The sequence below is a fragment of the Aotus nancymaae genome, unplaced genomic scaffold (assembly GCF_030222135.1).
Source record: "Aotus nancymaae isolate 86718 unplaced genomic scaffold, 86718_ANA_hifiasm-v0.15.2.pri h1tg000011l, whole genome shotgun sequence".
In the NCBI taxonomy this organism is placed as follows: Eukaryota; Metazoa; Chordata; class Mammalia; order Primates; family Aotidae; genus Aotus; species Aotus nancymaae.
The window spans coordinates 21290361-21316774 of NW_026988422.1; the positions used below are offsets into that span (position 1 = coordinate 21290361).

General features: G+C 41.5%; 2 protein-coding genes across 5 annotated transcripts in view; one reads left to right on the forward strand and one right to left on the reverse strand.

Moving 5' to 3' along the window:
• The first annotated feature begins 2 nt into the window (after nt 1-2).
• On the forward strand, nt 3-8146 carry NDUFB4 (NADH:ubiquinone oxidoreductase subunit B4). Its single transcript, XM_012463919.3, has 3 exons — nt 3-252; nt 5307-5450; nt 6407-8146. The coding sequence occupies exons 1-3, from the start codon at nt 73-75 to the stop codon at nt 6467-6469; spliced, it is 387 nt and encodes a 128-aa protein (XP_012319342.1). The 5' UTR covers nt 3-72; the 3' UTR covers nt 6470-8146.
• A 10938-nt stretch (nt 8147-19084) lies between these two features.
• The window catches only part of HGD (homogentisate 1,2-dioxygenase), a 54951-nt gene continuing 47621 nt past the window's right edge, over nt 19085-26414 (reverse strand). For all 4 annotated transcript variants that reach the window (XM_012463916.2, XM_012463913.2, XM_012463915.2 and 1 more), the window contains 2 exons: nt 24595-24776; nt 19085-19446 (listed from right to left, as the gene is read on the reverse strand). In XM_012463916.2, coding sequence (XP_012319339.2) covers nt 19297-19446; nt 24595-24776 — 332 coding nt within the window. In that variant the 3' untranslated portion in view covers nt 19085-19296. The remainder of the gene's footprint in view (nt 19447-24594; nt 24777-26414) is intronic.

The following is a 26414-nucleotide window of genomic DNA, read 5'->3' on the forward strand; positions in this document are numbered from 1 at the left end:
GCGCACTTCCCGAAGCTGAAGGTCAAAGGGACTCCGAATCGCGCAGGCGCAGTTGTGCTTTGGGTCGCCAAGATGTCGTTCCCAAAGTATAAACCGTCGCGCCTGGCCACACTGCCCCAGACCCTCGACCCAGCCGAATATGACATATCTCTGGAAACCCGGCAGGCACAAGTCGAGCGGTTGGCCATTAGAGCCCGGCTGAAACGAGAGTACCTGCTTCAGTACAACGACCCCAACCGCCGAGGACTCGTCGTGAGTGGGGGTTGTGGGGGGGCCTTCCCGGCTAGAATAGGTCCCGAGTCCTGGGAGGGACCGAGAGAGACCACGCAGCGGGGCGGCCACCGCTTTCGATCAGTATCTCAGACGCAGATCCTCTTCCAGGCACAGAGAACAGGCCAACTCACTACCCTTTGACCTTTGTCAGAGGTTGGTCCTTCAGAGAACCGGCTCTGGACTCAGACCTGGCTGGGTTTGAATCCTGGTTTGATCACTTCCCGCCTGCATGACTTTGAGAAAGTTATTCACTCTGCTTATCCTCGATTTTCTGTCTGCAAAAGGGGCGTAATATAGTGCTTATTCTTTGTCAGGCTGTGAAGATTAGATGAGATAGAGCATGTGACTGGCCTAACGCAGTGCCTCATTCGTAAGGCATGTTCAGAAAATGTTTATATATATAAAATATTAAAGAGCTGGTGTTTACCTTTCGTTTCACAGCTCATTGGGATACTGCTCTCTTCTGATGGGAATACAGTGATTCCTTCAACCTATATCTTTTAAAGACCCTGCAGCTTTTTGAAGTTCTAGGCTTTGGAGTCAGACCCCAAGGCACTACTCATTGGCTAACTCTATTACCTTGGGCAACTTTAACTCCTCTGAATTATAGTTTCTTGATTTCATATAGAAAAGATGTGCATTCTTCATAGAATTATGAGGTTAAATAAGGTAGTTAGTCAGTTTAACATTCTCAGCACATAATATATGCCCAGTAAACTGGGAGTTAACAGGTGTGCTTTCATTAGTTTTCTATACAGGAGCTGTCTGAGTAGGTTAAATACGATGTTAACAAAACAAGACTTTTCCCACACGTTGCATTGGTGTTTGGAATTTTTGGAAGTTATGAGGATTGAATGAAAGGTACAGTGTGCCAGGCACTGTGCTAAACTCTTTTTGAGTATTATTTTATTTACATATCACAACTATTTGGATAATTAAGCTCTACCACAGTCCCCATTTTACAGATGAGAAGACGACATGGGAAGGACAAATAGGTCATACAGAGATGCCCCCTTAGCAGGTGATAGAGCAAAATTGTAACCCCGGTTTGTATAACCCACAGCATCTGCTTTTACCTAGTTGCCTGTACTGTCTCCAGCCAGAACCTTGTTAACTTGGGAAGAGGGTGCAGACACATTTATTATAAACTCACATGATTGGGTTTGATGTGTTAGGTAGTATGATGTATTAAAAAAGAATAAGGTCTCAGTCAGACAGACCTGAATGTGAAACCTAGATCTTCTATTTTTCCATCTCTATGCCTCACGGTAGTTTCATTTTCTCATGTGTAAATAAAGGTAATACTACCTGTCTCTTTGGTTTTGTTGATTAAATGAGTGGGCGACACCATCATTTATCAATCAGTACATGTAAATTCTCTTGCCTATTTTTTTTTCTTGAGACAGGATCTTACTCTGTCACAGAGGCTGGAGTGCAGTGGTGTGATCTCAGCTCACTGCAACCTCCGCCTCCTGGGCTCAAGTGTCCTCCTACCTCAGCCTCCCAAGCTCCTGGGACCACAGATGTGCACCACCATGTCCGGTTAATTTTTTGTATTTTTTATAGAGATGGAGTTTCATCATGTTGCCCAGGCTAGTCTTGAACTCTGAGCTCAAGTGATCCTCCTGTCTCTGCCTCTAAAGTGCTGGAATTACAGACTGGAGCCACTGCACCTGGCTGTCTTGGCTAATCTTTAAGAATAATTGATTGACTCAGTAGATAATTACTCAGGGTCTATTATGGCCCTATTTTATACACTGAGGTAACAATGGAGATCAAAACAGGCAAAAATTCCTGTCCTTGCAGAAAGAACTTTCTAGTTGGGGAGACAAGAAACAAGTTAAAAAATTAAAATCATTTAACATGTTAGGTAGTGGTAACTGATAAGAAAAAAAATAAAGCAGGGGAGATTCAGAGTGTGTGTATGTAGTAGGGTAGGTGAGCACCTACAATTTTAGACAGGCCCAGGGAAAGCCTCTCACAGTGGCATCTGAAAGAAATGGTGTGAGGGAGCTAGCTCTCTGGGAAAGCAGTGTACTAGTCAAAGGGAAAGACAAGTGCAAGGGCTGTTAGGCAAGAGAGCATCAGGTTAGTTGGAAAAATACTAGAAAGACCATCGTGGCTAATGCGGAGAAAGGTGAGGGCAGAGTGGGACGAGATCACGCCAGGCCTTGTACGTCATTGTAAGGACTTTTACTGACTAGGGAGTTTCATGATCTGGACTTAACAAGTTCTCTCTGGCTGCTTAGTTGAGAATTGACTATGGGGGAAAGGACAGGATCAGGGAGAGTAGGAGGCTTTTGTAGTAATCCATCTCTTAGTTGATAGTGGCTACCAGGGTGATGGCAGAAGGTGGTGAGAAATGATAGATTCTGGGTATATTTTGAAAGTAGAGCCAACCAGGTTTGCTGATAGATTGGATGTGGTGTATGAAAGAGAGTCAAGGATGACTCTGAGGTTTTTGACCAAGCGATTTTAAGAATGAAGTTGCCTTTTACTAAGAAACAGGAATGTGATGAGAGGAGCAGGTATGAAGGTGGCGTAGACTATCGGGAAATCAGTTTGGGATATGTGACATTTTAGATGCCTGTTAGACCGTATGTCAGAGTTGAGCAAGTGGTTGGATATTAAGTCTGGAGTTCAGGGTAGAGGTATAGGGCTGGAGGTAAAATTTTGGGAATCATCAGCTGCTAGATAGATATTTAAAGTCATCTGACTAGACAGCATCATCTAGAGAGTAAATGTAGATAGGAAAGGCCAGCAAGACCAAGGTCCAATTTTAAGAGATTGGGAAGATGAGGAAAAGAGCAAAGAGATGAAGAGAGAATGGCCGTAGAGTTAGCAGGAAATCCAAGCAGGTGTGGGCCTCGAAGTCAAGTGAAGAAATGATTTCCAGGAGTTTTCACCGTTTCAGATGCTGCCAAGAGTCCACTGGACTTTTAGTGATATCAAAGGAGGAAAACTCTCTCCCATGGTGTGTCTTTTGGAACCTCTCGTAATAACATTACTGGGCTTAATGAACTATGGTCATGGGGCAATTGGTATTTTTATGAAATGAAATGTCTGTTTCTGGAAGAAAGATCTGGCAGATATATTAAGCACAGAGAGGTGACTAGCAGATTGAGACGTCTGCCATTGGATAGTCATTCAAACACATTGATAGCAGAAAGGATGTAAGAATAGATGCATGAATCCTTTTAGGTATTGAACTTTAACATTCCCTTGGACCTACATCTTGTGTCTTTACCCTCTTTATTCTGATTGGCAATATAGGCAGTAATAATAATGCTACAGAACACTTGCATGTGCTTTCACTTTAATGTGGTATGATAATGTCAATAGTTTCTAGAACAGCCGAAGATATTTTGGGACTTTGAATCTAGTAGTGAGTGCTTATACCCTTTCAGTCTGATTGAAAGGAACGGGAACATTTCCATCATAAGACTTTTTTGTTTTTTTAGTTCTGAGCTGCAGCTGATTATCTCAGGGTAAAATAGGTATAATTTAGTTTAGTTTGAAATATGATGGTGGAAGACCTAGTTAAATTATTTTAGTCCTGCAAATCATAACTTCTTGATGTTGGTTAGGACCTTGAATATTCATGTCATATATTAAAGTCTTAAAGCTGATTTTATTTGCTTATTTTTATCTGTAGTTAATTGGAGAGACTAATTTTGTAAGAATCACTTGGGGATTTAGCTAATTAAATTTGATTATGTGTTTGTGGGTAGATTTGCTGTTCATGGATAATTATTCTAGTATAAATATATTAAAATGGACAATTATTTTCTTTTTTATTTGTTCTTTTTTTTTCCTTTTTATTGTTGTAGACAATTATTTTCTTAACCAAGACCAGTCTGATTATTATTTTAACAATTTTGAGCTTTCTACAAAACTTTTAATAGCGTGAAATGTCTGAATTAATGCTTTTAAAATATCAGTCAAGTCAGCTTAAAAAACTTAAACAGTTAGGGAGGCCGAGGCGGGTGGATCACGAGGTCAAGAGATCGAGACCATCCTGGTCAACATGGTGAAACCCCGTCTCTACTAAAAATACAAAAAATTAGCTGGGCATGGTGGCACGTGCCTATAATCCCAGCTACTCGGGAGGCTGAGGCAGGAGAATTGCCTGAACCCAGGAGGTGGAGGTTGCAATGAGCCGAGATCGCGCCATTGCACTCCAGCCTGGGCAACAAGAGTGAAACTCCGTCTCAAAAAAAAACTTAAACAGTTCAGCTAGTCTACCCCTTGAGCTTATTTTTGCCTTGAGACTATTTTGGGGATAGCATTAGAAAGGGTCCTGGAAACAAAATACAAAGCATGATAGAGCATATGAAATCTGTTTTTCTTCATTGGGAATACTGCATGGTCCATTCACATGAGACAATGAAGCTAAAAACAGTCCAGAGAAGAGTAGATAAAAATGATAAAGAAGAAAAAGTGGCTTATCTGACAGTTTAAAGATTAGGATTCTTAAATAAACAGAAAGCTGGGCTGGGTGCGGTGGCTCACGCCTGTAATCCCAGCACTTTGGGAGGCCGAGGCGGGTGGATCACGAGGTCAGGATATCGAGACCATCCTGGTCAACATGGTGAAACCCCGTCTCTACTAAAAATACAAAAAATTAGCTGGGCATGGTGGCGCGTGCCTGTAATCCCAGCTACTGAGGAGGCTGAGGCAGGAGAATTGCCTGAACCCAGGAGGCGGAGGTTGCGGTGAGCCGAGATCGCGCCATTGCACTCCAGCCTGGGTAACAAGAGCGAAACCCCGTTTCAAAAAAAAAAAAAAAAACCAGAAAGGTAATTGGTGATATGAGTCTTCTACATTCTGAAGGATTTGAACAAGATCATTAGAATTCAAAAAACACTAGACATGAAAGGTCTTTCCTGAAGCTGTTTAGGAATATTCATGGCACATCCTTAACTGTTACAGAGAACGAAAGGCATCTGTGCTCCTTCACAGAAGTCCTGGTGAATTTGTTTCTCAACTGATCCTTCTTAAGTTCTGTAACTTTTTGTTTTCATTAATTTTAGGTAAATCCTGCCTTGGTTCGTTGGGCCTATGCAAGAGCAAACGTCTATCCTAATTGCAGAGCCACTCCTAAAAACTCACTCCTGGGAGCTGTGGTTGGATTTGGGCCCCTCATCTTGTGGTATTATATTCTCAAAACTGACAGGGTAAGTATTCAGACCAGATGTTTATTATTTGAGTGATAGGTTCCCTCGCTAGGGGCCAGCTGCAGTTCTTTCTCATGAAGATTGCCACCAATGCCCCTCCCACCTTGGGACTGTATGCTGCTTTCCCTTCCTCTCTTATCTTTTTTCCAGCGAGAGTTAAAACAGAAAGTTTTCAGTTATCTTTGTCTATTTTTTTAGTTCATTTGTTTTTTAAAAAGATGATATTTATTGGGTTAAGTATTAGCAGAATACATAAATCATTTAGTGCATTTCATGTTAGTGTGAATTCTATTAATGTTGGTCACATTTTGCAAATTAATGTTAAAACGTATTAATACTCGGGACAGAGAAGCACAAGCTGCCTGTGTGCAGAATAGCTGTCATCAGAGGCCTGGGTGTATGATTGTAGAGAAAGCCAAGCTGATCTTTGGCACCAAACCATTCTACTTCTGGTACTAAACCCCAGGCTGCAGCTCCCAGGCTTGTGATATGCCATCTAGACTGGAGCCCACTCGTCTAGCTTTGTCTTTAACTGGCTGATCTGCTTTCCCATTAGAGGTCATGTATTTTGATTATCTGGTAAATAATCTACTTAACAGAAAGATACTCCACACTTTCTCAGAAAGTGTTTGTATTTTGCTTTCAATGTATGCTTTTTAGTGGGATAATATATTTCTAATGACTAAAATGTGAGTAAGATGTTTTTGAATAGGAGCATTTTTTTTTTTACTGCCTCTTCAGTTATTCAGATTACTATTTCCTCACACACTCCCTGGGCTTTAGGCAATGGGGATTGCAATTAAGTTTGGAGTGTTTCATCCTGTTTTTCAGTTGTACCATGGATTGTGCCAGAATGCAGTTTTTCTTTTCCTTTTTATTTACTTACTTATTTGTATCTAATGTATCCAACTGGCCAAATGTATTGTTTTTAATGTACTTTTTTTCTGTCTATACAGGATAAGAAAGAAAAACTTATCCAGGAAGGAAAATTGGATCGAACATTTAGTCTCTCATATTAAGTCTGGCAATGGTGACTACATGTATTACCTCAAATAAATCATCTATTAATCATTAAGAGTAGTTTATCTTTCTTAGTATTATCTTAATTGAATGTTAAAAACTTAAAACACTAACAACAGAGAAGCAAAAGGAGCCAGTGCTGGGAATCCACAAAGGATTGGTTTGGGAACCCCCTGTGGTAACCTAACTCCTCAGATGCTCAAGCCCCTTATGTAAAATGGCTTAGTATTTGCATATAACTTATGCACATCTTCCTTGAAATAATCTCTACTTATAATACCTAACACAATGTAAATTCTATGAAAATAGTAGTTATACTATCATGTTTATTATTTTTTTTTTTTGAGACGGAGTTTCGCTCTTGTTACCCAGGCTGGAGTGCAACGGTGCGATCTCGACTCACTGCAACCTCCGCCTCCTGGGTTCAGGCAATTCTCCTGCCTCAGCCTCCTGAGTAGCTGAGATTACAGGCACGCGCCACCATGCCCAGCTAATTTTTTGTATTTTTAGTAGAGACGGGGTTTCACCATGTTGACCAGGATGGTCTCAATCTCTTGACCTTGTGATCCACCCGCCTCGGCCTCCCAAAGTGCTGGGATTACAGGCTTGAGCCACCACGCCTGGCAACTATCATGTTTATTTCTATAATTTTTTATTGTTATATTGACTTTATTTATTTAATTTCAATCATCTATTATTGGTTGAATTCACAGATGTGGAACCCTCGGATATTGACAGCCAACTGTATATCCTTCTAAAACTTTTTTTTTCACTATGCTTATATATCTTTTTTTTTTTTCCCCAACAAAATGAGATCCACTGTGCATAATAATTTGTAAATTTTTGGCTCAATGCTTTGCCATGAATATCTTTCCATGCAATGACTTTTCTGCAACATTTTAAATAACCGCTAGTTTTCCATGTGTCTGTCACAATTTACTTAATCAATCTCATAGTTGGACGTTTCATTTTCCAATTTTATTGTTATTTTATTTTTGAGACAGAGTCTTGCTGTGTCACCCAGGCTGGAGTGCAGTGGTGCAATCTTGGCTCACTGCAACCTTCACCTCCTGGGTTCTAGTGATTCTCCTGCCTCAGCCTCCCAAGTAGCTGTGATTACAGGCACGCGACCACCATGCCCAGCTAATTTTTGTATTTTTAGTAGAGAAGGGGTTTCACCATGTTGATCAGGCTGGTCTTGAATTCCTGATCTCAGGTGATCCACCCACCTCTGCCTCCAAAAGTGCTGAGATTACAGGTGTGAGCCACTGTGCCCAGCTCATTTTCCAGTTTTTTTGCTGTTATGATTAATGTAATGAACACTCTTGCTAGCAAATTTTTGTGTGTGTCCCTAACTTTTCTCATAGGATAAATTTCTGGGAGTGAAATTTCTGAGTCAGTAAGTATTCTAATGTTTTGTGTTTGGTATAAACATAAAAGGTTTTATAATTTTATATTCCTGGGCAGTGAATGCAATGCCTGATCCCTGTACCTTGAACACAGTCTCAGAAGCCAAACTCTTTGCTTTTCTATCTTTGCTCTGCCACTTAATGGTGAAGTGACCTGGAAAGTGTTTACATTCTTTGTGCCTCTGTTTCCTTATCTTTATAATGGATGTACTAATAACACGTAGTATTGTTTAATGATTTATTACAAATAAAGTATTTAGGACAGTGGTATATAGTCTTAGTGTTTACTATTATTATTTTTAAACCTGATGGATAAAAAGTATTTTAAATTTGCAATTTATTATTAAAATTAAAGGTTTTTTTGCCAGGCGCGGTGGCTCATGCCTGTAATCCCAGCACTTTGGGAGGCCGAGGCGGGTGGATCATGAGGTCAAGAGATCGAGACCATCCTGGTCAACATGGTGAAACCCCGTCTCTACTAAAAATACAAAAAATTAGCTGGGCATGGTGGTGCGTGCCTGTAATCTCAGCTACTCAGGAGGCTGAGGCAGGAGAATTGCCTGAACCCAGGAGGTGGAGGTTGCGGTGAGCCGAGATCGCGCCATTGCACTCCAGCCTGGGTAACGAGCGAAACTCTGTCTCAAAATAAATAAATAAATAAATAAATAAATAAAGTTAAAGGTTTTTTTAAAAATATATATTCTAGTTATTTATTTTTTTACTTCTTTGTTCAAATCCACTGCCTGTTTTTTTGTTTTTGCTTTTTTTGAGACAGGGTCTCACTTTGTTACCTAGACTGGAATGCCGTGCCACGATCATGGCTCACTGCAGCCTTGACCTCCTGGGCTCAGGACATCCTCCTGCCACAGCCTCCCAAGCAGCTGGGACTAGAGGCATGTGCTACCACACCCTGCTGATTTTTGTATTTTTTTGTAGAGACAGGTTTTTGCCATGTTGCCCAGACTGGCCTAGAAGTCTTGGATTCAGGTTTTCTGTCCACCTTGGCCTCTTAAAGTGCTGGGATTACAGGCATGAGCTGCTGTGCCTGGCCTGTATTTCTGTCTCTCTCTCTCTCTTTCTCATTAAAAATAGAGAGGAGGACTCACTATATTGCCCAGGTTAGTCTTGAACTCCTGAGCTCAAGTGATCCGTTCACTTTAGCCACCACAAATGGCTCTGTTTTTCTGATATGTCTTTTTTCTTAAAGATTTTAAGGCTTAAACAGGATATATTAGACATTAATTCTTGATCATACCAGGCTTCTTTCATCAGGAGTTATTTTTGAACTCCTCGGTATCAGGAAAAATATTTACAATACATTCTTGGTACCTAAATGTTGAAAGAAGGCAGTACCCAAAGGAATTTTTACTTAGTAGGATTTTTTTAAAAACATGTTGTAACATTAGGAATTATTGAGCAGTGTGTTCTCGTGAGTTTAATCAGTTTCAATAGTTTTTTTTTATCAGTCAGGAACAATGAAATGTCTGAAATCACACCAGGAAGTGGTCTGGTACGGACAATTGCCACCTTGTCTGAACACCACATGCTACCATCTGTCTGATCAATGCACTAGCCCTGGGCATTGGGCACAGGAGCTCACTCTGGTACTATTGAGCATCCAAAACATGATATGTGCAATGAGGAAGGTCACCAGGAACCAGATCATAAAGCCCTTATCACATAAAGAGTTTAGACTTTAGCCTGATGGCAGTGAGAGTTACTGAAGGGATTAAGCAGGACAAATCTGATTGGATTTTCATCCCTGGAAGATCGTTCTGGTTCCTGGATGGAGGATGATTGCAGGGCAAGAGAGGCTGCAGGAGGACCATAATCATGTTGATTTTCAATCAGACATAATTTTCAGTTTTTGAGACAGCCCTCAATGCAGAACAAAGAAGCCCCTGCCAATACCAAGATGACTCATTTGGATGTAAACTTGTTGAAAGCTTTATGAAAGTGGAAATATATTCTCTCTGTTAGTACCACTCTATGCACATACATGAGGAGTCAGTTTTAATGATTCCTTACCCTTTTATAACATCCTTTCCCTGTCCCTGGAACAATGTTGCTTCCCTAACAGGTTGGTTCTAAGTTATTTGAGAAATCTCCAGACTGCTTTCCACAATGGTTGAACTAATTTACGTTTCTTCTACCAGTATATGTGTTCCCTTTTCTCTGCATCCTCACCAGCATCTGTTATTTTTTGATACACTGCCACTTTCTACCTTTGTGTGAACAAATAGAATTTTATTGTGTTTCTATTCCTCATTTAGAGGACCCACTTATACCTATAAGTATGGCTAATACTTCCAGTAGTTTCCCCTATGGCTGCATTGTTTACTGCCATTTTGGTGGTTAAGATAGAGACTCCTTACTCTGCAGATACTCACTGTGGCCTGGAGAGACACAGTGCCACATCAGCTATTTGGAGGACCTTCATTTTGAGTTACCAAGAAAGTGCAGAGTGCATCAATCTCATTGCCAAGCTTCAGGATTCAAAGGATTAAAGGAAGCTCAGTTCCTGACATCTGACCTCTGAATTTCCTGGAGCTGGATGGCTGGTGGAATACCTGAGGTTTCTGAAGCAAACCTGGCACTAGAGTTCACTTGTCCCCTTAATCACAAGGAGTATCACCTTACCAGTTTTGAGTTATTTACTTCTATCATCAACTGTATTTAAATAATTCACCTCTTATTTAATAATTAGGCTCTGAGGAATCTTGGCACTGGAGGAAGGAGGAAACTGTCTGAGGTTGCTCCATAAATCAGTATAGGAGGGACTCAGGGGCTGATTTCTGGTATGAAATTGTTGAGGGTAGGAGAAGGTGGTAGGAGACTTCCGAAGCTTTGCGTATTTAAGCACTTAAAAAAAAAAAAAAAAACTTATGTTAGACTGGGCGTGGTGGCTCGCCTGTAATCCCAGCACTTTGGGAGGCCAAGGTGGGTGGATAACGAGGTCAGGAGTTCGAGACCAGCCTGACCAAATGGTGAAACCTTGTCTCTAAGAAAAATACAAAAATTAGCCGGGCATGGTGGCACCCACTTCCTAGCTACTTGAGAGGCTGAGGCAGGAGAATTGCTTGAACCAAGGAGGCAGAGGTTGCAGTGAGCCGAGATGGCACCGTTGCACTCCAGCCTGGGTGACAGAGTGAGACTCCATCTCAAACAACAACAACAACAACTTACATTTTATGTTTCATATCCATTAAAACACAAAGTTTTCTTTTTATTTTTATTGCCAACGCCCCAAAACAAAGTTTTCTAAGGAGGGTTTTATTAATATTTTATAGAAAATGGAGAAAGTGTCCAAGAGTATTATTATTTTATAGGGGATGGCTTGGGTGGAGGGGAGATGGAGATGGAACTGGCCAACTTTCCTGAAGCCATCTATTACAAGCTGGGCAGGCAGGTTCCCCTCCAAAATCGTGTGGTGCAGAAGGGGTGGCCCAGAAGTGATTTGGTCCTTTCAGGACATTTTTGCAGGCTGCAAGGAGGATGAGCTGCTGTTGGTCTGCAGATACTGGGGATAGTTGGTTTTCTGGAGATGCTGGGGTAGAGGAGTCTATGTCCTATTGAATTCTTGTAGATGTGCAGGCCTCCTCTGTGTTGATCAAACACTTACTGAGCCCCTATCATTTGCTGAGCATTGAGGATACTAATATGAAGAAGATACACCTCCTTAGAGGAACTTATAGTGGACAAAGACAGTTACAGCAGCCAGCACACACTGACTTGTGTTCCAGGCACTATGCTAAACTAAGGGCTTTACACACTTCTCAAAATACCTCAGAACAACCCTTTCAGGTAGGTCCTAATAGCTCCTTTATGCAGATGAGATTTAGAAGGATTAAATACTTTGCCTGAGTCCACCGAGCTAATACGCTGGGACTTAAATCTGAGCAGCCTGACTCCAGAGAACATATCTTCAATCATGTTTTGAAAGGGATAAAGACTGATGCATTGGGAAGCCAGGTACTGAGAAAGAACACCTGATCTAGCCTGGAGGGTTTAAGAGATGATACCTTAGAGAGCAAGGATTACTGTTTGTGTCAGAGGTGTTCAAACTGAAGCAACTCCATCTTGAATAGGGGCTGGGTAAAATAAGTCTGAGACCTACTCGGCTACATTCCCAGGAGGTTAGGCATTCTAAGTCACAGGATGAGAGAGGAGGTCAGCACAAGATACACGTCATAAAGACCTTGCTGATAAAACAGTTTGCGGTAAAGAAGCTGGCCAAATCCTACCAAAACCAAGATGGCGATGAAAGTGACCTTTGGTCATCTTGGCTGCTCATTATATGCTAATTTTAATGTATTCACCTGCTAAAAGACATTCCCATCAGAGCCATGACAGTTTACAGGTGCCATGAAAACATAAGGAAACTACCTTACATAGTCAAAAAAGGGAGGAACCCTCAGTTCTGGGAATTGCCTACCCCTTTTTTGGAAAATTCATGAATAATCAACCCCTTGTTTAGCATATAATCAAGCTGGGACTACAGGTGCCCACCACCACTTCCAGCTAATTTTTACATTTTTAGTAGAGACAGGGTTTCATCATATTGGCCAGGCTGGTATCGAACTCCTGACCTTGTGATCTGCCTGCCTCGGCCTCCCAAAGTGCTGGGATTACAGGCGTGAGCCACCACGCCCGGCTGCCTTAGGTTTTTTATTAAACTTCCCTCTGCTGCTCCCTTTGATACAGCTCGAATGAGTGGAGGAACACCACCAGGGCTCTTGTGTTGCAATCGAATTGGGAAAAAAACCACAAGGACACATGTGGAGTGGTTTTAAAGAGTGGAGAGTTTTATAGGCAAAAAAGAACTGGGAAGGCAGAAGGAAGAAGCTCCCTGTTACAGAGACAGCCGGAGAGGGGCTCCAAAGCCAAACGAGGAGACCCCAAGTGCCATGGATACCAGCCAGTTTTATGAGTAGCCTGGAGGAGGCAGTGACTGATTTGCATTGGGCTCAGGGGATTGGTTTGATCAGGCATGTCATTCACATAGTCTGCGGAAAAAGCTGGTCTTCCCACCCTAGCCTTTTAATATGCAAATATGGTCGCTGTGATGTTCTACATTCCTGGGGACGTGGGGGGCAGCCATATTGCCAAGCACATGTATGAACAAGGGCAAGAGGACAACGGTGGGAATCGCCATATTGGGTGGACCTAGTTTCTAATGGCCTACATTTGCATGTCAAAGGTTGCCAGCCCAGCTCTAAGAGCTAGGGCTTTATAAGAAAGGTTTCTGTGACACTTTGGGCTGGATAAAAAAGAAAGGTTTCTGGAGATGCTTTAAAAAATGAAAACTTCCGGCCGGGCGTGGTGGCTCACGCCTGTAATCCAGCACTTTGGGAGGCTGAGGTGGATAGACCATGAGGTCAGGAGTTCAAGACCAGCCTGGCCAACATAGCGAAACCCCATCTCTACTAAAAAAAAAAAAAAAAAAAAAAAAAAAAATAGAAAAAAGAAAAACAAAAAATTCCGAAGGACCCTTTTTCTTCTCTATCTGCCTAAAATAATTTCTTAATAACTCCTACAACACCTTGACTCTTCCTGTGCCCCACCTGAGCACAGAAACCCTGATATGGCTGGGCCTGGTAAGACATGCCTGTAGTCCTAGCTGCTTGGGAGGCTGAGGCAGGAGGATTGTTTGAGTCCAGGAATTTCAGGCTAGCCTGCGCTACATAGTGAGACTCCCTGTTCCTGAACTTGAGCTTATTATAGGAGATAGTGCCCCTTCCCACATTGCCCTGAAGGGTAATCCCTCACTCCATACCTCATCTCATCCCATTATATGTTACTCAAATGTTGGGAGCCTTAGGGATTTTTCACCTCTTTTCTGTACACCTTAAGAAACCCTGATATGGCTGGGCCTGGTGGGATATGCCTGTAGTCCTAGCTGCTTGAGAGGCTGAGGCAGGAGGATTGTTTGAGCCCAGGAATTTGAGGCTAGCCTATGCAACCAGTCCCTGATTTGGACCAGGATCTGAGGTTGGAAACATAGGGTGTGTTGGATACTGATTTGAAATTCCTAAAACAGTGGTCCTCAGCCTTGCCTGTGCATTGGAATCAACTGAGGCATTAAAAAAAAAAAAATTCTCGGCCTGGTGTGGTGGCTTATGCCTGTAATCCCAGCACTTTGGGAGGCCAAGGCAGGTGGATCATCTGAGGTCAGGAGTTTGAGATCAGCCTGGCTAACATGGTGAAATCCCGTTTCTACTAAAAAAAATAATAATAATAATAAAAAAATTAGCTGGGTGTGGTGGCATGTTCCTGTAATCCTAGTTACTCCGGAGGCTGAGGCAGGAGAATTGCTTGAACCTGGGAGGCAGAGGTTGCAGTGAGCCAAAATCATGCCGTTGCACTCCAGCTTGGGCAACAAGAGTGAAACTCTGTCTCAAAACAATAACAACAACAACAACAACAACAACAACAACATTCTCATATTTGGGTCTCATCCCTATTGTTTCTATTTAGTTGATCTAAGGCATGCCCTGGGCACTGAGAGTTGTGGGGTTGTTAAAACATCCAATGCACAGCGGAACTTGAGAACCACTGTTTCTAGAGCAGGGTTTCTGAACCTCAGCACTATGGGCATTCAGTACCGTGTAGTTCTTTGTTGTGGGAGATCGTCCTGTGCATTGCAGAATGTTTATCAGCATCTCTAGACTTTACTGACTAGATGCCAGGAGCACCCTCCCCAGTTGTGACAATGAAAAATGTCTCTAGACTTTGCCAGATGTCTTGGGTGGGAGGGACAAAATTGCCTCTGTTGAGCACCACTGTTTCTAAGCCACTGGTAGTAGTCTGGGCTATGAAAGACATCTCTCAGAAAGAAAGAGAGAAGGTGGCTGTTATTGCACCCTTTTCTAACAACAACAACAACAACAACAAAATGTATAAAGATGCCAAGGGGATCTGGCAGAAAATTCTCCTGTAATTGGAAGAAGCCTAATCAGGGTGCTTTCTGTTCTTTAAGGTTTTCTATTTCTAAGCAACAAGATGGCATATTTCTTGGGGAGCATGGTAGAGGAAGGCATCTTAGAGAACAGGGAATTAAGAAAATGATACAGGAAACTTTCTAGCTGATCTGAGGCACAACAAAAGGAAATAAAATCTTTTTTTTATAATTAGTATGAACAATCTGGCTTGGATGAAATCTTGCCTCCAGCTAAGGAGTTGCAGCCAGCAGTGAAGCGGCAAAGTAAAAGGGCTTGGGTGCTAAGTGGATGTCAACCAGGAATGTTGCATTAGCCCTAGGAAGGCTTTGCCACCAAATTGAGAGTAGAGTGAACTGAATTGGGTAAGAGTTGATACATGTGTATAAGAATAGTGTTAGAATGAACTCATATGGGTAATGCTGGGGTTTGTGAATGAAATATTTTAGTGGTTGTTTTAGTTACTGGTTGAAAGTGCAGGAAGCACCCTAGGAGAGTGGGGAAGTGAGAGGGAAGGGAAGGATGTGAATAATGATGTGTTATTAAGAAGTTGCCATGGGGCCGGGCGCGGTGGCTCGCGCCTGTAATCCCAGCACTTTGGGAGGCTGAGGTAGGTGGATCACGAGGTCAACAGATCGAGACCATCCTGGTCAACATGGTGAAACCCCGTCTCTACTAAAAATATAAAAAATTAGCTGGGCATGGTGGCATGTGCCTGTAATCTCAGCTACTCAGGAGGCTGAGGCAGGAGAATTGCCTGAACCTGGGAGGCGGAGGTTGCGGTGAGCCAAGATCACGCCATTGCACGCCAGCCTAGGTAACAAGAGCTAAACTCTGTCTCAAAAAAAAAAAAAAAAAAAAGAAGTTGCCATGTGAGCACTTGGAGTGCAATCCCTTTGGGAGCTGCAGAGGGCCAGGGCAGAACACAAACCTCAGAGGTAGGAGGTGACAGAGCTGCTGTATTAAATCCACTAATTCCTATTTGTCATGGGTTAAAGGTTACATCCAAGGTCATTCATTCCTCAGCACTTTGGCTGAGTTCTGGTTTTGGCCTCAGGCAGAGTTGCAGGTGCTGGCAATTGAAAGCAGGCCATTGGCACCGAATGGTGATTGCTGGTGGGATGTAGATGGACCATTGGCAGCTGGGTGTGGTGGCTCATGCCTGTAATCCCAGCACTTTGGGAGGCTGAGGTCAGGAGTTTGAGACCAGCCTGACCAATATGGTGACACCTCATCTTAAAAAAAAAAAAATTAAAAATACAAAAAAAAAAAAGACAGACCATTGGCAGCCTCTGCGACAGTGGTCAGTTTTTAAACTTATTTTAAAGTATTGACTTATTTACTAGTTTAATTTTTTTTTTGAGACAGAGTCTCACTCTGTTGCCAGGCGCCAGGCTGGAGTGCAGTGGCATGATCTCAGCTCACTGCAACCTCCACCTCCCGGGTTCAAACAATTCTCCTGCCTCAGCTTCCTGAATAGCTAGGACTACAGGCACACACCACCTTGCCCAGCTAATTTTTGTATTTTTAGTAGAGATAGGGTTTCACCATGTTGGCCAGGATGGTCTTGATCTCTTGACCTCGTGATCCACCCACCTTGGCCTCCCAAAGTGCTGGGATTACAGGTGTGAGCCACCGCACCTGGCCATTAATGTTTAATTTTTAATAGACTTCTTTATATTAAAGAATATCAGGGCCAGGCCTGGTGGCTCACACCTGTAATCCCAGAATTTAGGGAGCCTGAGGTGGGAAGATAGAGTGAGTCTGAGTTCAAGACCAGCCAGGAAAACATGGCAAGACCTCGTCTCTACAAAAAATTAGCTGGGTGTAGTGGTGTGTGCCTGTAGTCTAAGTTACTTGGGAGGCTGAGGGTGGGAGGATTGCTTGAGCCCAGGAGGTTGAGGCTGCAGTGAGCTGTGATTGTGCCACTGCACTCCAGCCTGGGTGACAGAGTGAGAACCTGCCTTAAAAAAAAAAAGGAAAAAAAGAAAAAAAAGACATATCCACCTCTGTCACCCTTAAAGATATCTTCACCTTAGCTTCTGAGACCATGAAATACCATTGCCAGAAATCTAGCAGTCATCCCAGCCCTGTCCTCAACTCTTCTTTAACTCACTCTTTACATCCAATTCACCAAGTCATTTCAGGTCTACTCCAAAACATTCTGGAATTTATCCACTTCTGTCTCTGCTGCTACCTCATTAGCTCAGGACAAGGTTTATTTTTGCTCGGACTATTGCAATAGCTTCCTCTTGGGCTCTCCACATTCACTCCTCTTTCAGGTACTTGAACCCATGAGACTTTTTCTTAAAATTCTTCTCCTCCTCTCACCTCTCCTCACCCCCACTCTTCCAATGACTTGCTCCTTCCTATCCTTTAGGTCTGGTTAAAGTCACATCTTCACCGAAGACCTTCCTTCCTCTATGAAGAAAGATCCCTCCCAGCTCATACCACTTGTTATTCCGTATCAATCCCTGTTTGATTTCTTCTCAGCATGTTTCAAAGTTTGTAATAATTTTGTTTATTTTGTTATCTCCCACTCTTTATCTTTTTTTGAGACAGAGTCTTGCTCTGTCACCCAGGCTGGAATGGTGCAATCTTGGCTCACTGCAACCTCTGCTGCCCAGGTTCAAGTGTTTCTCATGCCTCAGACCCCAAGTAGCTGGGATTACGGGCATGTGCCATCATGCCGGGCTAATTTTTGTGTTTTTATTTTATTATTTTTTACATTTTTAATTTTTTTTTTTTTTTTTTTTTCAGGATGGTCTTGATCTCTTGACCTCGTGATCTGCCTGCCTCGGCCTCCCAAAGTGCTGGGATTACAGGCGTGAGCCACTGCACCCAGCCTAATTTTTGTATTTTTAATAGAGATGGGGTTTTGCCATATTGGCCAGGTTGGTCTTGAACTCCTGGCCTCAAGCAATTTGCCTGCCTTGGTCTCTCAAAGTGCTGGGATTATAGGCGTGGGCCACTGCACCTGACCTCCCTCTATTTATTTTATTGCTATCTTGCCAGAGGGAAGTCATGTCTTCTCCCTCTACAATGTAACCTTGGTAAGGCCAGGAACATGCCTTTCTCCTTGACCACTATATCTCTAGTAGGATTGCCAAATTTAGCAAATAAAAATACAGGATGCCCACTTAAATTTGAATTTCAGGTAATCCATGAATAATTTTTTAGCATAAGAATGTCCAAGTATTGCATAGGACATACTTATATTAAAAACTGTTTGTGGTTTGTCTGAAATTTAAATTTAACTGGGCCTCTCATTTTATCTGGCAATTCTAGTCCTTAGGCCCTGACACATAGCTGACTCTCACTACATATTACTGAATGAAAATTTGGTAGCAGCATATCAAAACTGCTACTATGGCAACAAAGCTGGGGAAATGTGCTAAAAGTACAAAGCTGAAGTAGTGACAAACATCATTTTCTATCATATTTCTGTTCAGATTTGCCTGTCTTGTCACACCAGGAGAACCTAATCAACTCACATCCAAAGTCTTGGGCAGCCCTGTATTCTGGGAGGGATGCTGACCATAGGAAGGGAACTGGTAGGTATAGCTTTTCACGCAATGGACATTTTTGTCATGGCCTTATACTCAGGCCTTGATTTTCTTTGGCCCTTATCTCTCCAGGCTGTGAGCTTCTTAAGGAGAGAGGTTGCTTCTTTTTATTCAACCCTTCATCCCCAGCATCTTCCTCTGTAGCTGGTAATAAGGACTCAACATGTGGTTACCGAATGGATTGATAGATGAGTGAAGAGTAGGGTAACTAACTGTCCTGGTTTGACCAGGACTGAGGGGATTCCTGGGATGTGGGTCTTTCAGTGAAGACACTGATGTAGTTCTGCACAAATTGGGACAGGCAGTCACCCTAAGAAAATGAGTGATTCTCACTTCTTGGTGGCTGGTATTCTTCTCCAGTATCATCATATTGGCTGCTATGTGACTACCAAGATTAGACAGCCTACTGGACTGGCTCCTCATCTATTGAAAGCTGGTTGGAGAGCTCATGATCTCCTAAATTTCCCCATGTCTGGATTGGCTCCTAAGAGCTTTGCCATACCTTCAGTCTCAGCTCATGGTCTGAATGCTTGGCCTTTTGGCCTGGTCTTGTGGTATCGAGCATATGTCTGGACTTGTGTTCCTAGAATGAAGGCCTTCGGGCCAACCATAGGGGAAGGGGCCCTGAGCCTTGGTTCAATCTTACCAAGACTTACCTGACCTGCCAGGTTTGCTCACAAGTAGTGATTATGACCAATCACTACTTCCACAGAGCACCAGCAAGTTTATTGAGTAATTAAGGTAACAGCCATAGAACTTAGCAAATACGTCTCCTCAAAAGTTCTGAGTTACTTGACTGTGAAAAGTGAGTTTTCATTTTAACCAACCCCCTCCCCCAATACTACCAGAAAGCATAAGATTCTCAAGAAAGCCTCACAGATCTACTCTTAATTATGGTAGCAATGTTCCAATCTCAATTAGGTCCTGCTGGGTTCCTGGAGTTGGGAGTGAAATGGCTCTTGAGTGGCTCCCAGCACTTGTGATAGTTCTCATCCAAACACCTGGAGGCCTTGAGTCCCCACTTGGTGACTGCCAGACTTAGAGATGATTCAAACATAAATGCCTGGAGGAAGTGAGGTGGGATGAGAAAAAAGGAAGTCAGATAGATAATAAACACATTTGATTAGATGTCAAGGGAAGGTATGGGTAGGTAAAAATCTTCCAATAATAAATCAAAGATTTGTGTGCTAGCATGGTGAGGAGAGCGGGCTCAAGCCCCGAGTTGTGGCTCTGGTCCTACCATTTGTAGGCTGGTGAGACCTAGTGCAAGACTCTTAACTTCTCAGGATCTCAAGTTTTATTCTGTAAAATAAAATTCAGCCCTTAAGATTCACATTGTCTTCATGGTATTATGGAACTAAGTCTGCTAGATCCAAGCGCAGACATGGGAGAATCCTGGGAATATCCATCTTTTCAGGGCCTTTCCTTACTGTGGCTATGTCCTTGTGAGGAAAGGCATACTCCCCATTTTGCAGAGGAGGAATTAAGGCTGAGAGCTAGGGAATGACTTGCTTAAGGCAACAAGTCATGGCAGACCTGGGATTTGAGCCTGTCTTTTCAGGACGCTGACCAAGAGATGGACTGGGAAAAGGTAAAAAAGGGGGAGTGGGGAGGAGAGGGAGGCAAAGGAAATGGTAGGAATGGCTGTAGCACTTTTTCTTAGAAGTGTCTGAATGGTGGATATTACACTGTCAGGAGGTTTTTGTTCACAACAGAAAGAATATGCAAATACTCTGTGCATCTTAGACATTCCAGCTTCATAAATGGCTGATTTTTCTTACCCACTGTGGCTTTAAAAACAAAACAAAACCCAAAAACCAAACCCTATAATTCTTATATGCTCTCACATTTGGAAATTTTTAAAATACAGACAGGCAAAAGGAAAATAATAGAATTATCTTGTGCTACAACCCAAAGCACCCAGATTAATGTCTGGGATCTAGTATACATTAACTTATTTTTGCCTAAAACAATGTGAATGTGAGTATCCCTGCCGGACTTCCTATGACAGCCTTGATGGGAAGACTGCATGAGATCATATGGAAGTGCTATGCAAGTTACACAGCACTATTCAAGATGCAGAAAAGACTTTCAATAAAATTCAGTATTATCTTCATGCTAAAAACTCTCAATAAACTAGGCATTGAAAAAACACACCTCAAAATAAGAGCCATCTATGACAAACCCACAGCCAACATCATACTGAATGGGAAAAAGCTGAAAGCATTCCCTTTGAAAACCAGTATAAGACAAGGACACTCTCACATACCACTCCTATTCAACACAGTCTTAGAAGTCCTGGCAAAGAGCAATCAGGCAAGAGAAAGAAATAAAGGGCATCAAAATAAGAAGAGAGAAAGTCAACCTATCCCTGTTGCAGAAGACCTGATTCTATATCTAGAAAACTCCATAGTCTCAGCCCAAAATCTCCTTCAACTGATAAACAACTTGAGCAAAGTTTCAGGATACAAAATCAGTGTACAAAAATCACTAGCATTCCTATACATCAACAACAGTCAAGCTGAGAGCCAAATCAGGAATGCAATCCCATTCACAACTGCCACAAAAAGAATAAAATACCTAGGAATACTCCTAACCAGAGAGGTGAAAGGTCTCTACAATGAGAATTACAAAACACTGCTCAAAGATATCAGAGATGACACAAATGGAAAACATTCCATGCTCATGGATAAGAAGAATCAATATCATTAAGACGACCATACTGTCCAAAGCAATGTAAAGATTTGATGCTATTCCTATCAAAATAGCAATGACATTCCTCACAGAACTACAAAAGACTATTTTAAATTTCATATAGAACTAAAAAGGAGCCTAAATACCCAAGGCAATCCTAAGCAAAAAGGACAAAGCAGGAGGCATCATGCCACCCAACTTCAAAGTATACTACAGAGTTACAGTAACCAAAACAGCATAGTAATGGTACAAAAGCAGGCACATAGACCAATGGAACAGAATAGAGAGCCCAGAAATAAGGCTGCACACCTATATCCTCTGATTTTCAATAAAGCTGACAAAAAAAAAAAAAAAAAAAAAGCAATGGAAAAAGGACTCTCTATTCAATAAATGGTGCTGGGATAACTGGCTAGCCATATGCATAAGATTGAAACTGGACCCCTTCCATATACCATATACAAAAATCAACTCCTGATGGATTAAATACTTAAATGCAAAACCCAAAACTATAAAAACTCTGGAAGACAACCTAGGCAATACCATTCAGGACATAGGCATGGGCAAAGATTTCATGACAAAAACATCAAAAGCAATTGCAACAAAAGCAAAAATTGACAAATGGGATCTAATGAAACTTAAGAGATTTGCACGTAAAAGAAACTACAAACAGAATAAGAGAAAATGTTTGCAAATGATACAGCTGACAAATGTCTAATATCCAGCATCTATAAGGAACTTAAACAAATTTTACAAGAAAAAACAACCCCATTAAAAAGTGGGCAAAGAACATGAACAGATGCTTTTCAAAGGAGGACATACATGCAGTCAACAAGAAAATGAAGAAAAGCTCAATATCACTTATCATTAGAGAAATGCAAATCAAAACCACATGAGATACCATCTCACACCAGTCTGAATGAATATTATTAAAGCCAAAAAATAACAGATTCTGCCAAGGTTGCAGAGAAAAGGGAACATTTATATACTGTTGGTGGGAATGTAAATTAGTTCAACCACTGTAGATAGCAGTGTGGTGAGTCCTCAAAGAGCTAAAAACAGAACTACCATGCTACCCAGCAATCCATTTCTGGGTATTTACCCAAAGGAATGTAAATCATTCTACCATAAGGACACATGCATGGAAATGTTTATTGCAGCACTATTCTCAATAGCAAAGACATAAAATCAACTTAAATGCTCATCAATGACAGACTAAATAAAGAAAATGTGGCATATATATATGTATATACACCATGGAATACTATGCAGCCATAAAAAAGAACAAAATAAAATGTGTTTCTCAGGAACATGATGGAGCTGCAGGCCATTATCCTTAGCAAACTAAGAGGAACAGAAGACCAAATACTTCATGTTCTCACTTCTAAGTGGGAGCTAAATGATGAGAACTCATGGACTCAAAGAGGGGAACAACAGACACTGGTGCCTACTTAAGAATAGAGGGTGGGAGGAGGGAGAGAATCAGAAAAAATAACTATTGGGTACTACTTAGTACCTGAGCGACAAAATAATCTGTACAATAAACCCTGTGACATGAGTTTACCTATGTAACAAATCTGTACATGTACTCCTGAACCTCAAATAAAAGTTAAAAATAAATACATGTACAAATAAAAGAAAAAAATTAATTAAGACCTAGCATTTGATAGTGTAACACGGTGACTATAGTCAATAAAAATTTAATCACACATTTAAAATTAACTGAAAGAGTGTAACTGGATTGTTTGTAACACACAGGATAAATGCTTGAGGTAACAGATACCCCAGTTATCCTGATGTGATTATTACACATCACATGCTTATATCATAATATCTCATGTACCCCATAAATATACATACCTACTATGTATCCATAAAAATAATAAATAGTAAGTAAGAAAAATTTTTAAAAAGCACTATTCAGATATAAGGATCATTATGGCCATTCCTATTGTCTCTTTGCTGACTGCTTCTTAAAAGCCTCCCTCTTTGGCTAGAGTAATAAAAGCCCCACCCAGCTGACTTTGAAGATGGTATTGTATCAAGTTAATCACTCCAAACAAGAATAAGAATAAGACATATAGATAGACCTAGATCTGAATTATATAATGGGAAATGGTGAGGAAGACTGAAAGTTAGGTCTAGGTAAAGTGTCGGACCCTCCGCCATCAGGTATTCTGGCTCCCTGATACCCAGGGTCTCCCATCCTAATAGGAGAGCTCTTTCTCACTAGTACTCCAGGTCGTGGATATTATTTAAAGCACTGCTCCTCATAGAAACAGCCCTGTTCTATGCCTCACTGTTGTAAAACACAGCTCCCTCATAACATTGACCACCCAAAGCCAAGTTGGGGCACCAAAGGTTATTGTGTGGCAACTCTGGAATAGCCTCCAGGAATGTACCTCCAGGAGACTTCAGAGGTTATAGCTTAACTGAGACTGCCAAACTGCATCTCGTTCAGATGTAGGGTTTCCATAGAGGTCCTTGAAAGGGGAAATAAAGCAAATGGAACTCTGTACATCCTCCTTTTGCAGAGCAGCTTTACCAACTCTGGCTCCACGGTTGGGACTGAAAGCAAACTGCACTGGACAGATGGACAGATAATGCTCACTGCCTAGAGTAGTTTGCAAGCATGAAGTAAGCAGGTCTGTGCTACAGATTTTAAACCAGGTAGCATTGAAGGCATTTATTTTAAAAAGTAAAGCAAATTTGCATGTGATTTAGCATAAAATTACTCCCTGCGCTCCATAAACACTACTTCAAAGAATGCAAAAATAAAATAAAATCAAGCACTGAGGCCAACTGCAATTGTGTTCAGCCTCAGTGTTTACAGCCTGATACAGGAGGAATACAAAACAGGTTTTAAATCCCGTCAGTTGCATCCATGCCAAAACAGAGCAAAGGAAAATGAAAAAAACAGCTGAGAATTCCTTCTCACAAGCCCTGACTATAGTGAAGCAAGGGCTTTTGACCCTCTTTGGCTTGAAACATGTGCTGAAGGTGACATCCTGCCTCTGCTACTATTGTGGCCCTGGAGGATTACTTCAAAAAGCAGAAAACTCTGAGACATAGCATATGCTCAGGGCTGCATATGGATACAGGAAGAGGGTTCACATAGTATTAATAATATTCCCTTATATTTGAATCATGTTGGACAGTCTCTTAGGTTAACTCATAGCCATCTGTTGGTTTCAATACTATAACCATTTTACAGATAGGAAAAATGAAGCACAGAGAAGTTAAGTGACTTGTTCAATATCACACAGGAACTAAGAGATGGGACTTAAACCCAGAACCCAGGTCTGACTCAAATCTAAAGATCTTTCTACACCACCACACCAGAAGTCTAGTATATACACAAGGATGTGTGTATATACACATGTAAACATACTTAGGCAGTCATGTAATTCTCCCCTTTTTGACTCTTCCTCTGTGACTTTGGATAAATAAAAAAGGCCACCCCTTTCAGCAAGGGTGGGGAGTTCAGAGGCTGCTGGAATCTGGCAGTTAACATACTTACCATGGTGCCATCGGCAATCCTCTCAGGTGCCAGCTTGACCTTGCTGGCCTTCTCAAAGCAGTCAGCATCAGGTCCATGTGGGGTCATTGTGCTGTGCAGACTGCCTCCCCCTGGCAGGAACCCACCTTGCTTTGCCTCATAGTGACCTCGGATGAGTCCCATGAACTCACTCATGCAGTTCCCTGGGAAGGTTGAAGCAGTATTATTTTTATTGTCCAAGGCAAGACAGTAAAACACCAAGACCCCTTACACATTATTTCTGCAGAATTCCAAGAACACAGGAGGAACTAATAAATTTTATAGGATCTATAAAGAATATAGATTGACAGATGAACAATCACAAAACATTCATAACTGGCATTCTTGGCAGGCACAGCTCTACTCCATGGGCATGTGGATTATGAGAGGTCTTGAGTTCCACTGTCTGACAGGAATCAGGCTAGATCTAAAGAAAATCAGGGCCCAAAAGATATAATAATAATTAAAATGCCAGTCATAATAGAGAGTGAATGTACTCTATCATCTAGCTTGCAAGCCCTGTATCAAAGTTATCTTATCTCCCAGATCAGAACCCTTTCCCAAATAGCTCCACTGTAGGACATGGCAACACCACATTTCTAGTTTCCGATCTAGAAAGCTTAAGTGGTGTGTGTGTGTGTGTTGATGGATGATGATATAATGAAAAGAACCCCAGACTTAAAGTCCATTATCAAATGATAATCCGTGTGAAAGAATCTTGGTATGTGTATAAAACAGGCAATCAGGGCCGGCGCGGTGGCTCACGCCTATAATCCTAACACTTTTGAGGCGGGTGGATCACGAGGTCAAGAGATCGAGACTATCCTGGTCAACAAGGTGAAACCCCGTCTGTACTAAAAAATACAAAAATTAGCTGGGCATGGTGGCACACGCCTGTAGTCCCAGCTACTTGGGAGGCTGAGGCAGGAGAAATGCTAGAACCCAGGAGGCGGAGGTTGCGGTGAGCCGAGATCGCGCCATTGCACTCCAGCCTGGGTAACAAGAGAGAAACTCCGTCTCAAAAACAAACAAACAAAAACAAACAAACAAACAAACAAAACAGGGAATCAATGCTATTTATTATAACAAATATTATCTTCTATAGCTAAATCTGATATCCTCTTGTCTTTCTGTTCTTCAAAATGTCTTTTGGATTTGTTTTTATTTTTTCTATTTCCATTGATACCCTATTCATAGAGTCCTAAATCTTAAAATTGGAAGGGATCCTTACTTCTACTCAATGTAGAAGAAATTTCTTTATCTTTCCTGACTGATTACCTCCTGGGCTCTGCCTGGATGTGAATGGAAGCTGTCTACTCTACAAAGCGTATCATATTATTGAAGAGCTCTGAGTGTTAGAAAGTTCTTATATTAAATGGAAATTTGCTTTTATATAAGTTAAATTCATTGGTCCTAGTTGTGCTTTCTAGAGTTACACAAAATTTGACTAAAATCACCATGCTTCTACTCTTCCAATCTTATGCTTCTATTGAAATAAAGCTCTTTATTAGAGTAGCAATACAATAGAGCAGGAATTAAAGAAATATAACACCTCAGCAAATATAAGTGCCTTTTCATCTCCAACCACACATCTACTCACTCTTTCATTCAACTATCTTTTTCCCACTTCATCCATCTGCCCATCCATCCAGCCAGCATATATAATTAGACACTGTGCTGCATACCGTGAGACAGAGATGAATAAGAAATAGCCTAGAAAGCTACTTAAAAAAGAAATCATTAACAACAAAAGAACCTTTAAAGCTACTCATAGTCTGTCCTGTGAGAGTACTGAGAATGCA

Bases quoted from the DNA above. Each gene is read 5' to 3' on its own strand.
- NDUFB4 (XM_012463919.3), top strand. From the start codon at position 73: ATGTCGTTCCCAAAGTATAAACCGTCGCGCCTGGCCACACTGCCCCAG. The intron at 253-5,306 runs GTGAGTGGGGGT...CATTAATTTTAG, and splicing joins CCAACCGCCGAGGACTCGTC to GTAAATCCTGCCTTGGTTCG. The intron at 5,451-6,406 runs GTAAGTATTCAG...CTGTCTATACAG, and splicing joins ATATTCTCAAAACTGACAGG to GATAAGAAAGAAAAACTTAT.